The sequence below is a fragment of the Symphalangus syndactylus genome, chromosome 18 (genome assembly GCF_028878055.3).
Source record: "Symphalangus syndactylus isolate Jambi chromosome 18, NHGRI_mSymSyn1-v2.1_pri, whole genome shotgun sequence".
NCBI classification, from domain to species: Eukaryota; Metazoa; Chordata; class Mammalia; order Primates; family Hylobatidae; genus Symphalangus; species Symphalangus syndactylus.
Window position 1 is genome coordinate 88196515 of NC_072440.2, and position 12739 is coordinate 88209253.

Sequence of the window (12739 nt, forward strand, 5' to 3'; positions counted from 1 at the left end):
GGGTGGCACACGGACTGGGGCCGCTGCGGCGGGGTTGAGGTGGGAGTCGGGACGGGCGTCGCAGCGGGGATTACAGAGGCCCGATCAGCTGAGGCTCAACCGGAGGGCCCCTCCAGGGACTGAGATTCTGGGTATAGTTACAGCGTCAGCCGTGACACAAGCCGCCAGAACCCCGCAGACTCCGCCTTGCGCGCAGCTAGAGGCCCAAGCCCACCACCTCCCGCACCTGTCCGCGCGCCCCGCATCCAGTGGGCACCACAGCAGGCCCGGCCCTGCCCGCTACTCACCTGGGCCCCACCCCACCTCTCGCCGCCCTCCTCAGGCCCCACCACCTCCCGCTACACATCTGAGCCCCGCCCCACCTCCACCACTCTCCTCAGCCCCAACCACCTCCCGCTACACTTCTCGGCCCCGCCGCACCTCCACCACCCTCCTCAGGCCCCGGTGTCTTCCGCTACTCACCTGGGTCCCGCCCCAGCTCACAGTCCTCCTCAGGCCCCGCCTCCACCCGCTACTCGCCTGGGCCCCACCCCACCTCTCGCCGCCCTCCTCAGGCCCCACCACCTCCCGCGACACATCTGGGCCCCGCCGCACCTCTACCACCCTCCTCGGGTCCCGGTCCCTTCCGCTACTCACCTGGGTCCCGCCCCAGCTCACAGCCCTCCTCAGGCCCCGCCTCCGCCCGCTACTCACCTGGGCCCCACCCCACTTCTCACCGCCCTCCTCAGGCCCCACCACCTCCCGCTACACATCTGGGCCCCGCCCCGCCGCCACCACCCTCCTCAGGCCCCTCCCCCTCCCATTACTCACTTGGGTCCCGCCCCAGCTCACCACCTTCCTCAGGCCCGGCTCCCTCCCCGATACTCACTTGGGCCCCGCCCCAGCTCTCAGCACCCTCTTCAGGCCCCGCCCCCTCCCGCTACTCACCTGGGTCCCGCCCTACCTGTCATAACCCTGCTCAAGCCCCGCCTCCTTCGCGCCCCAGTTACTCCCCTGGGCCCCGCCCCAGCTCTCTGCCCTCCTCAGGCCCCGCCCTCTCCACTCGGGTTCCTCTGCTCAGGGCCTCCCCGACCGGAACATCTCGCCTTTTGGAGGCTACGCCCCGCCCTTTATGCTACAGAGCCCGGAAGTATCTTGGACTCTCGCCTTTCCATCTTCCGGCCTCGAGTCTCGCTCAGGCTCGGTTTTACCCCGGAGTCTATTCGAAAGGAGCTGCTACGTCAGCGCGTCTCAGCGTAAGACGGCGCTCTTCCGCTGTAACAGCTTCCGGCGGGTCCTGGATGTTGATGTCCTGCATCTAACGCGGTGTAACGCCCGAAGCCGAGCGAGCTCCGGAGGTGTCCGGAGGAATTTCAGTATCTGCTACGGTAACTTCATCAGCCCCCCAAGATGGCGATGCAAGCGGCCAAGAGAGCGAACGTGAGTATCGGGTGTTCTGCGGAGGGTGGGAGAACTTCGGGTTTGACTTTCTTAGCGGCGTGGATCGGGAGCATTCTTGCCCCTCCTCCGTCCCCAGAGCGGAGAACTCCAGAATTCCTATCCTGTCAGCGAAGACACTATCCTGGCCCCATCCTCAGAGATATGCTCCTTGAGCCACATTTCTGCCCCCACCCCTTTTGAGAGTTCCTCAGTCTGTACTCTTGTGTCAGTGATAGTGTTACCCCTATAGCCTCTTTGCTTGACCTGCACCTAAGGACCTGGCGTTAGGATTATCTCCTTGACTTAAAGTCGATAGCGCAGAAGAGTCCTCAACTAACTTAATGGTTCACTAGGGCCTGGGATTCCCCTCAGATCATGGTGCTTTTCGGATCCTTCATTAATATATTAATTAAAAGAATATTTTTTTGAGCCCCTACTATGTATTCTGCTTGCCATGTGGGACATAATTCATCAATTATATTTATTGAACAGCTACTATGTGCCAGACACTAGTCTTACGTATTGGGAGTACAGCAGTGAATAAAACAAGTCCTCCTGCTTACATTCTAGTGTTTGAGAGTGCAGTGTTACGGAAACCTTAAAAAAAAAACAAAAAACCCCAAAAAAGAGATTAGTCAACTGTAAAACGCTTAGAGGTGTAAGGTGAAGTTAGGCCAAGCGAGGTGGCTTATGCCTGTAATCCCCGCACTTTGGGAGGCTGAGTTGGGAGGATTGCTTGAGGCCAGGAATTCAAGGCTGCCTTGAGCCATGATTGTGCCACTGCACAGCACTTCAGCCCAGGAGACAGAGCAAGACCCTGACTCAAAAAAAAATAAACAGCCGGGCGCGGTGGCTCACGCCTGTAATCCCAGCACTTTGGGAGGCCGAGGCGGGCAAATCATGAAGTCAGGAGATTGAGACCATCCTGGCTAACACGGTGAAACCCCGTCTCTACTAAAAATATTAAAAATTAGCTGGGCGTGGTGGCGGGCGCCTGTAGTCCCAGCTACTCGGGAGGCTGAGGCAGGAGAATGGCGTGAACCCAGGAGGCAGAGCTTGCAGTGAGCCAAGATCGTGCCACTGCATTCCAGCCTGGGCGACATGGCGAGACTCCGTCTCAAAAAAATAAATAAATAAATAAAAAGAAAGAAAGAAAGAAAGAAAGAAAAGACAGACAATTGACCATTGGCTATGTAAATGGAGACTTTTGGTGACCTTGATGATAGGAATCATTTCAGTGGATGAAAACTTGATTGCAGTGGGGTGAAAAGATGGTGGAAGTTGAGAAAATAGAAACAGCAAAGACACTCTGTCTATGAGTTCTCATTTAAATAGGAAGCAGGGAAATTGGATGATAGTTGACTTTTTCTTTTGAGATGGATTCTCACTCTGTCGCCCAGGCTGGAGTGCAGTGGCACAGTCTTGGCTCACTGCAACCTCTGTCTCCTGAGTTCAAGCAATTCTCCTGCCTCAGCCTCCTGAGTAGCTGGGATTACAGGTGCCCACCACCATGCCCGGCTAATTTTTGTATTTTTAGTAGAGACAGGGTTTCTGCATGTTGGCCAGGCTGGTCTCAAACTCCTGACCTCAAGTGATCCACCTGCCTTGGCCTCCCAAAACGCTGGGATTACAGGCATAAGCCACCGCACCCGGCCAGATAGTTGACTTTTTAAAAGATGTGTGATATAGGTGTATTTTTATGCCAAATGGGAGCCATCCAGCAGAGTGTGCGAAACATGATATGGAAGAAAGATAGGTTGAGTTCAGAAGTGAAGGTTTTGAGTAGATGAAGGTTGGCGTAGTAATAGAGGGAAAGTAGTTGGATATAGATGAAAAGTATTTCAATTGGTCATGTCTGTTTTCTCCAAGAAACAAGAATCAGGGTCATCTCCTGGGATGGGCAGGGAAGAGGGTACAGCCCAACTCAGGTGTTAGCAGGAGTGACGGTGGTAAGGTTTGCGAAGGCCTACAGGTACCCACCACCATGCCTGGCTAATTTTTTTAAATTTTTATAGAGATGGGGGTCTCACTATGTTGTCCAGGCTGGTCTCAAACTGCTGGGCTCAAGTGATCCTCCCACTTTGCCTCCCAAAGTGCTGGGATTATAGGGACGAGCCACTGCACCCAGCCTCTGTTGCTTTTTCAAAGATCTTCCCATTTTCAGAAACATCAAATTATACCTCTTATTCTTGGCTTTTTATCATTATGTATCATTAAGAATTTTTTTAAATGGTAGCACTTCTGCCCCTACTTATAATAACAATACCTATTTCTCATTTTAGATTCGACTTCCACCTGAAGTAAATCGGATATTGTATATACGAAATTTGCCATACAAAATCACAGCTGAAGAAATGTATGATATATTTGGGAAATATGGACCTATTCGTCAAATCAGAGTGTGAGTCTTACTGAGTCATTTAAAGAAAATGATAGCATAATCTGTAGTCTCAGAATTATAGCTGACGATGAGGCCACCCTGTGCTGTGTGCAGTGCAACAACCCTTACCAAGAGCCTTGAGACTAGCAAATTGAGATCAGACAGATGAGATCTTTTTGAAGGGGGGAGAAAACCTACTGAGACCCTAATGATCCAGCTCAATGAGAGCCAAGAAGAGGATTTGAGTTTCCTCAAAGCATTCATTGAAATAGTAATGAATGCTTTGAGGAAACCGGTTGAGAAGGGAAAGAACTAACATTTATTGCATACCTATTATTTGTAAAGCTAGCTGTTACACTATGTTTTTTGTATGCAGTAGCTCTATAATTTTCTCAACAATCATCACTGTCTCTTTAAATAACCCCAGAATTTCTGGATAAACTAAGTAAAAGAGTATAAAAGTAACAGAAAAAAATGATATTTTCAACTACAGCTCTTTCAATTGAAGATTTAAAAGTATAGAGGAAAACATCTAATTACAAGCATTCACGTTTTAATTTAATATAAAGATTGGGGTTCATACCTTCAAGTGATGTTTACTGGACATCTACTGAATACCGTTAACCATAATAAGTGCTTTTATTTGGATCAACAAAACTATAGCCCTGAGAGTAAAGTACCTTTCTATCTTACAGTGCTTAGTGGTAAAATCTTCTGACTCTAAACTGAACCTCTCCATTACACAGTACCATAGCCTCTGACACCCGAACTCATATGAAAGGGCCAGTGACGTAAGAGTCCATCTGAAAGGATTTCTAAAGTTTTTATTTTAAAAAAAATTATTATTTTACCACAGTAATGACTACATATAAAGCTTTTATTTCTAGTCAGAATTCCGTCTTGTCTGACTTGAGAGCTCCTTCCTGGCTTTAGGACTATGAGGTCTTGAGGACCCTCCTTTTGAATGACACTGTCCCTCCAGATAGTAAACCAAGAGCTGGAAATACATGATCATTGGTACTTGGATGGGGATGAAAGTGAAAGTGTTTTAGACCAGCTGTCCTTTTTAGGAGGTCTCAGTCCTTTGAGCATCTGATAAAAGCTTTAGACCCCCTCCACAGAAGAACACACACATGTTGCATATATTTCAGGGGATACATGAACTCTAGGTTAAGAAACCCTGCTGTAGATATAGAATGGTATACAAGGCCAGGAGTTCAAGACCTGCCTGGCCAACATGGCTAATCCCTGACTTGGGGATCAAGAGACAATATTCTACTTCAGGCCTTGTTACTAGCCATGTGTGTGACTAGTTGCCTAGCTTTTTTGGTTTTCTCTTCATGTATGAGATAATCCGGGTGGTGGCCTTTTAGCTTTTAATGTGGAAATAGCATGGATTGGTTGTAAGGCCTGGGTTCAAATACTGGCTTGCCTACTCTTATGAAACTGGAGAAAATATTTAACCTTATCTGGGCTTCAATTATCTATGAAATACAGTCTTCCTAACCTACTGTCTTAAAAGAATTTTAGTTTGGGTGAAATTACACAGTGTCTGTGAAGGTACTTTATCAGTTTTCCTTCCCAGTGTACATTAGCCACTCTTCTGCTCCCGTAGCATTTCCATGTGTCTCTCCTAGGTTAACACATGGTTTTGCTGTTGTCTCTATACTCATCTGTCACCCTGGGCAGGCTGTGAGTTCCTCCAGGGCTTGTACCATATATTTTTGTTTTTGTGTTGATAGCACTTGTGTGATACATGGTAAGCACCCCATGTATACTAAATGAATAATATAGAAAATAGTAGAATAGGCCAAATGTGGTGGCTCACACCTGTAATCCCAGCACTTTGGGAGGCCGAGACAGGCAGATCACCAGAGGTTAGGAGTTTGAGACCACCCTGGCCAACATGGTGAAACCGCATCTCTACCAAAAAAAATACAAAAATTAGCTGGGCATGGTGGCACGCGCCTGTAATGCAGTTACTCAGGAGGCTCAAGTGGGAGAATCGCTTGAACCTGGGAGGCTGAGGCTGCAGTGAGTGAGCCGAGATCACGTCACTGCACTCCAGTCTGGGCGACAGAGTGAGATCCTGTTTCAACAAAAGAAAAGAAAATAGAAGAATAATATCAAAAGTGGTTGTGATTGGTTTATTAGGACATTATAAAATTTATTGATAGTACTCAATTAAGGGATGCTTAAATCAGTGAAGTTAGAGAACGTTTCAGAAAGCCAAAATGAAAGGACATGGAATAAAGCAGGGGCATCTTCAGAAGAGTGCAGAGCAGCTCAGAACCTTTGTGCTTCTATTTTCCTTGTATCTGGAATGGTTTTCACCAGCTCATCTCATGCCTGGCTCCTCCTCATTTTTCAGGTCTCAGCTTCAGTGTCACCTTTTCAGAGGGGTTTTCCCTAACCACCCTAGCTGAAGTAGCTCCCTGTTTCCCTATCTGTTACAGCTTTCTACTTCTTTTATGAAACATTTCTTTTTTTTTTTTTTTTGAGACAGAGTCTCGCTGTCGCCCAGGCTGGAGTGCAGTGGCGCGATCTCGGCTCACTGCAGGCTCCGCTCCCCGGGGTTCACGCCATTCTCCTGCCTCAGCCTCCCGAGTAGCTGGGACTACAGGCGCCTGCCACCTCGCCCGGCTAATTTTTTGTATTTTTAGTAGAGACGGGGTTTCACTGTGTTAGCCAGGATGGTCTCGATCTCCTGACCTTGAGATCCGCCTGCCTCGGCCTCCCAAAGTGCTGGGATTACAGGCGTGAGCCACCGCGCCCGGCCGACACATTTCTTTTTTTGAGATAGAGTTCCGCTCTTGTTGCCCAGGCTGGAGTGCAATGGCATGATCTCGGCTCACTGCAAACTCTGCCTCCCAGGTTCAGGTGGTTCTCCAGCCTCAGCCTCCCGAGTTGCTGAGATTACAGGCACCCACCAGCATGCCTGGCTAATTTTTGTATTTTTAGTAGAGATGGGGTTTCACCACGTTGGCCAGGCTGGTCTTGAACTCCTGACCTCAAGTGATCCTCCCACCTTGGCTTCCCAAAGTGCTGGGATTACAAGCATGAGCCACCGTGCCAAGCCGAAACATTTCTTAAGATTTATAATTATTTCAGGGCTGGGCGCAGTGGCTCACGCCTGTAATGCCAGCACTTTGGAAGGATGAAGTGGGCGGATCACAAGGTCAGGAGTTCGAGACCAGCCTGACCAACATGGTGAAACCTCATCTCTACTAAAAATACAAAAATTAGCCAGGTGTGGTGGTGCATGCCTGTAATCCCAGCTACTCAGGAGGCTGAGGCAGGAGAACCACTTGAACCCAGGAGGCGGAGGTTGCAGTGAGCCAGGATCACGCCACTGTACTCCAGCCTGGGCGACAGAGTGAGACTCCGTCTCAAAAAAAAAAAAAAAAAGATTTATAATGATTTCATATTTATTTAATGTCTTTCTACTGCCTGAATATAAGCTTGAAGGAAGGGATGATGCTTGTCTTTTTCACTATTGTATTTCTAATGCCTGTCACAGAAAGAACATAGTCTGTATGTGTTGAATAGGTCAATAGAAGTTTAGGGTACAGGAGCTTAGGTCTAAATTATAGATTGAGAACAGCTGTTTTTCTGTTCCATTACTATGATCATGCTTTATTGTATACCTGGCACCTGGCACTAGGGTGACCAACCATCCCAGTTTGCCCAGTACTGAGAGATTTTCTGGGACACTGGACTTTCAATGCTAAAACCTGGACAGTCCCAGTCAAATCAGGATGATTTGGTTTGACCCTACCTGGCATGTAGCAGACACTTGGTACTTTGGGCTTTTTAAAACTCTTTCATACTTGTTACCTCTTTTGATTATTAAACCCATATGGAAGGTAGGGCATGTGATAGAGCCTGATGGCACTGGACACGTAAAGCAGCCGAAGCTCACAGAGGCTAAGTTATATGCTTAGGTGTTCTTATTCCTACTCTAAGATTTTAATGCCAGTCAAGAAAATTGCAGCACTTTGGGAGGCTGAGGCAGGTGGATCACTCGAGGCCAGGAGTTTGAGACCTGCCTGGCCAACATGGCAAAACCCCATCTCTACTAAAAATACAAAAATTAGTCGGGCATGGTGGCGCACACCTGCACGAGAATTGCTTGACTCTGTCTCAAAAAAATAAGAAAATAATGTTAGCTCAGTGTCCAATACATGGTAGGTACAGATACATGCTTTTAAAAGTTCAAATTACAATATGGCTCTCAAGGTGTGAGGTTGATAATTAGGGCTGGGACACTTAAGATGGAGAGTCTTTAAAGTGGGGTTAGTGTCTATCCCTATTCTAGTTCCTAAGAAGATATAAGAGGAAGAAAGAGAGTTGCTTTGTTTTGTTTTGTTTTGTTTTGAGCTTCCTGGACAAAGTGTGTGTGAGAGAATTGATAGGAGAAAGTAGATCTCCACTTTTCAAAGGCGTATTAGCGTCTGCCTTGTGCGTGGCACTAAAGGAGTAAATGAAGTACGCATAAGATCACCTTTGCTCTTAAGGAACTAAAAATCTTGTTAAGTTTTTAAAAGTCAAAAGTCTGAAAGTTGTTAAGACTTCCCAGAGCCTAAAGAACATTCTAAAACCCCTCATCAGGCCCACACAACCTGACAAAGTGAGTGCATTCACTGACAGTGGCACCCTCCAATCACCCCCAGTACCCTATTCCTTTTCAATTTTACAGGAAGCACAAGCTTGAGCAGGGCCCAGACTATAGTCCTATCCTAGATCAAGTCTAGGCAGGTACCTCCTCTTCCCATGGCTCCACTGCTTTTATTCAACCCTATGTAGGGACTGTGGCAGATGGAGAGTCAGCCCACAGTCCTAAACCTCATTCCACAGTTGCACTGGGTGGTTGGAACCCAGATGGAGGCAAGAGGGCCATCTTGTCACCCAGAGCCTGAACTGAGTGGGACCTCTACCCATTGTCTCCACTAACAGTCACATGGCCATCTGCTGCCTGCAATTTAGCGTTCTGTTGCTCCTCAAACTTCTCTGCCTCTCCCAGAGGAAGTTGGTGAGGTGAAGGAAGGAAGTGGCCAGGAATACCTACACTAACAGCAACCTCGTATCCATAAGTAAGGTCAGCTTCCACTTCCAGCCACCTTCCAGTATTCTGCCCTGGCTCACAGATAACCCTATCCACAAGCACACTTCCACTCCCATCTTTGCAGAAGCCTAGCCCTTCTCCCTAGCCACACAGCTGTATTGTGCATTAGCATTTGAGTTGTATTAAAAATGAATATAGACTGGGTGCAGTGGCTCATGCCTGTAATTCCAACACCTTGGGAGGCTGAGGCAGGCGGATCACTTGAGGTCAGGAGTTTGAGACCAGCCTGGGGAACATGATGAAACGCTGTTTCTACTAAAAATACAAAAATTAGCTGGGCATGGTGGCACATGCTTGCAGTACCAGCTACTTGGGAGGCTGAGGCACAAGAATCACTTGAACTTGAGAGGCAGAGGTTGCAATGAGCTGATATTGTGCCACTTCACTCCAGCCTAGGCAACAGAGTGAGATTCTATCTCAAAAACAAAAACAAAAACAAAACAAAACAAAGACAATGTAGAGCCAGTCAGGGTGGCAAGAGCACCTGTAGTCCCCACAACTCGCAAGGCTGCTCTGTGTAGTAGCTGTGTTCTTAGTATTCCTGATGTGACAGTCAGCTTGACCTATAGATATTTTACTTAAGATAAAAACAAAAAACAAAATTACCTAATTCAAGAAATTACAGGCTTATCCAGTATGTCTATCCGTGTTTATTTCCTCTAATGGTTTCAGGTTGATTTCAAAATACTTAACTAAAAACATATTTCAATTTACTGTTTTTAAAAGACAGTTTAAAAGACAGTTCTGTAAGTCAACTATCAATGCTCAGGTAAATGTATATCTTAATTAAGTTGGATTTAACTCTCCAGGGGGAACACACCTGAAACTAGAGGAACAGCTTATGTGGTCTATGAGGACATCTTTGATGCCAAGAATGCATGTGATCACCTATCGGGATTCAATGTTTGTAACAGATACCTTGTGGTTTTGTACTATAATGCCAACAGGGTAAGTATAGCAAAGTACTCATTGTGTAGTGATCTCATTTGAGAATTAGTGTAGAACTGTACTGTGATGATATATGTCTACTGTGACTTTCTTTTTTGGCTAATGCTATTGATGAAATTCATTTGGCTGTAGATTGGTAATTTAATTTTGGTGCTTACCACATTTCCAGGCATTTCAGAAGATGGACACAAAGAAGAAGGAGGAACAGTTGAAGCTTCTCAAGGAGAAATACGGCATCAACACAGATCCACCAAAATAAATGTTTTCTACATTTTCATTTTGGACTAAATCCAATGAATGACAACTACCACCTTTTTTTCCTTTTTAATTAATACTAAATATTGTGATTTCTTATTTGAGGTTCAAAATAATCTGCTTGAAACTTTGATACACATTAGAATACATTATGTTAATAAACGTAGCTTTTTGTGAAACACCTCAGTCTTTTCTCTTGAACTTTCCCTTCCTGTTTGATACCAGGAAAAAACAGTTGAAGCTTATCAAGAATTGTAGGTGCTCCTGGGGATTCTGAGTTTCTTCAGAACAGGACCGCTTTACATTCTTAATGCCTTCAGGGCCCGGTGCAGTGCTTAGCCATCGAAGGAACTTGCTGTTTATTGAATGTCCATTGATAATGAAATCTTCATAACAACTCAGTAAAGATAGGTATTTGCATTTTGCAGGTGAGGAAACCAAAGCTCATGGTGTTGGTTGAATGAATAAAATGCTAACATACAAAGCTGGTGTGATAACAACCAGTTATTAACCAAGCCTTTACATTTGAATAATGCTTGCTTTATAGTTAACAAAACACCTTTGTCAATATGGGTACCCTTGTCTTTAGAACAGAGGTCTATTATAGAAATGGTCATTTAGATGATAATACATTGTTAGAAACTTAGATTTGCCTCTTTAAATTTTTTTTTAATTATTACGGGTACATAATAATTGTCACATTGGTAGAAATTTGAGAGCAAGCTGCTTGGGTAGTGGTGTGGTTGTTATATGTCTAAGATTGTATTTATGTAGACTTTAGTTATTAAGCATCTGTATATATATGGGACCTTAGCTCATAATATATCTTTGCCATAAATAAAATACTTAATGCTCATTCTTATTATCGTGAGTTCCCATGACATGGAAATAGTATGGTTATTACCCCATTCATCATCATGGCAGCTTGGGAGAATATAGCCATAATTTGCTTTTTATTGCTTAGGCATGGACCAAATGGAAAAACATGGACTAATTGTTTCGTGTGTTATTGGAACCTAAAATCAATTTGAAGGGTACATACACTGAATCACTTCAATGTACAAAGAGCATCAATTCTGCTTTTAATTATATCTGAGTGTTTTTTGAAAGCAGTGTAAGAGTCATTTCTAAGGGTGGGCAGATGAGAAAGGAGCCACAGCTGTAATTTTCTTTTGAATGCTTTTATGAATGCATTATTAGTTTTTGTAATGCATGGTGTGCCTTTAGGTAATGTAAAAAGAATTCTCTAAAAGACTTTGTTGTAAGAGAAAAACTGAAATTAGACTTTAAAACTTAGAGTGTGATTTGTGTAAGTGGCAGGCTAGCTTGCCTCTGGTGTAGTTGTTTTAATAACAAGGAGAAATTCCTTCCATTAGCAATCATGACCAGTCCATCATTTGGATTGATATATCTGTTAGCTGAATTTCATGACCTAAAGTTAACACTTTTAAAACTTCCCTCTAATTGTTTGGAAATTCCATATCCTGTCCCAATTAAGTTACAAGAACTTGCACTCAGTGGACACTGACCCCCACTCTGCACACAGTACTGTACCAAGATGCTGAGGATATAATTATGATCAGTCCTCTGTGCAAGGCATCCAAAGCTCAATTTTTCAAATGCTTTTAAGAGTGCAACAGATAACTGTGTTTATATGTGCACACACGTGTGCCAGAGCTGCTTTGCTTTGATCTAGGTTAAATTTTTGAGTTTCTAAGAAAAAAGTTTGTAGGAATAGAGAATTCATTGACTGAAAGTTTGAAAACAACTGAGTGACCTTGATCTTATTATTGCTCTTCTGTTTAACAACTTTAGTGGCTCTCACAGGCCAATGTGCAAACTCATTAGTATACTGCATCATAATTTTCTGCATCACCTTTTAAGAGCTCCAGTAAAACGGTTCATTTCCCAGTTCACCTGCAGAGCCTAGCCCGTCCTCTCCAGGTACTAGCCAGTATGTGTTTGCACTTTGGGGGAGTTCTTTTAGCGGGTGTCTCCTTTGACCCACCTCAGCTATAAATACTCTAGACCAAGATCTTTTATATGCTCCATAGTGGGCACCTGAAATAGTCTTGATGCCATCTTTTGTTATCTTATTGGTGTCACAGCAGAAAATATGCATATGTCTTTTATGCAGGCTGACTTCCGAGAAATTACTGTAGGCATTTGGGTCATCAAAGAAAGCCAGGAATCAAGACATTCTGAGGGAAATACCCTCTGGCTGGTCTAGTCTCACAGTAGAGGTGAGCACAGGGACTTTGGGTGACTAAAATGCAAGGCAGTTCCTTTCTCTCGTTTTCTCCGTCCTAAAGCACTGCTTCTTCATTAGCTCCTCCACCCTCAGCAAAGGAATACAGCCAGGATTTCTTGGAGACAAAAAAGGTAGATCATGTAGCCAAGATGACATGGCCTCATAGCATATATATGACATCATGTGACATGTATCAGTGGGTCTATGAGGAACACTAACAGTACCTGCTATCAGCCCCTCCGTCCTCAACCTTGAAACAATTCCAAGTCATCACTGATAGAAAACCGTATTGGCTGAGTGCAGTGATTTAAACCCGTAATCCCAATACTTTGGGAGGCTGAGGAGAGAAGATAGCTTGAGG

General features: G+C 45.1%; 1 protein-coding gene across 1 annotated transcript; it reads left to right on the forward strand.

The window, feature by feature from the left end:
- Positions 1-1121: 1121 nt before the first annotated feature.
- On the forward strand, positions 1122-10308 carry SF3B6 (splicing factor 3b subunit 6). Its single transcript, XM_055253747.2, has 4 exons — positions 1122-1419; positions 3702-3820; positions 9734-9872; positions 10042-10308. Exons 1-4 carry the CDS (start codon positions 1390-1392, stop codon positions 10129-10131), a joined length of 378 nt encoding a protein of 125 aa, XP_055109722.1. The 5' UTR covers positions 1122-1389; the 3' UTR covers positions 10132-10308.
- The last annotated feature ends 2431 nt before the right edge of the window (positions 10309-12739 follow it).

What these genes read in the sequence shown, in the direction of transcription:
- SF3B6 (XM_055253747.2), top strand. Translation starts at nt 1,390, where the DNA reads ATGGCGATGCAAGCGGCCAAGAGAGCGAAC. An exon ending in AAGCGGCCAAGAGAGCGAAC is followed by an intron (nt 1,420 to 3,701) that starts GTGAGTATCGGG and finishes TTCTCATTTTAG; the next exon opens with ATTCGACTTCCACCTGAAGT. An exon ending in TGTACTATAATGCCAACAGG is followed by an intron (nt 9,873 to 10,041) that starts GTAAGTATAGCA and finishes CCACATTTCCAG; the next exon opens with GCATTTCAGAAGATGGACAC.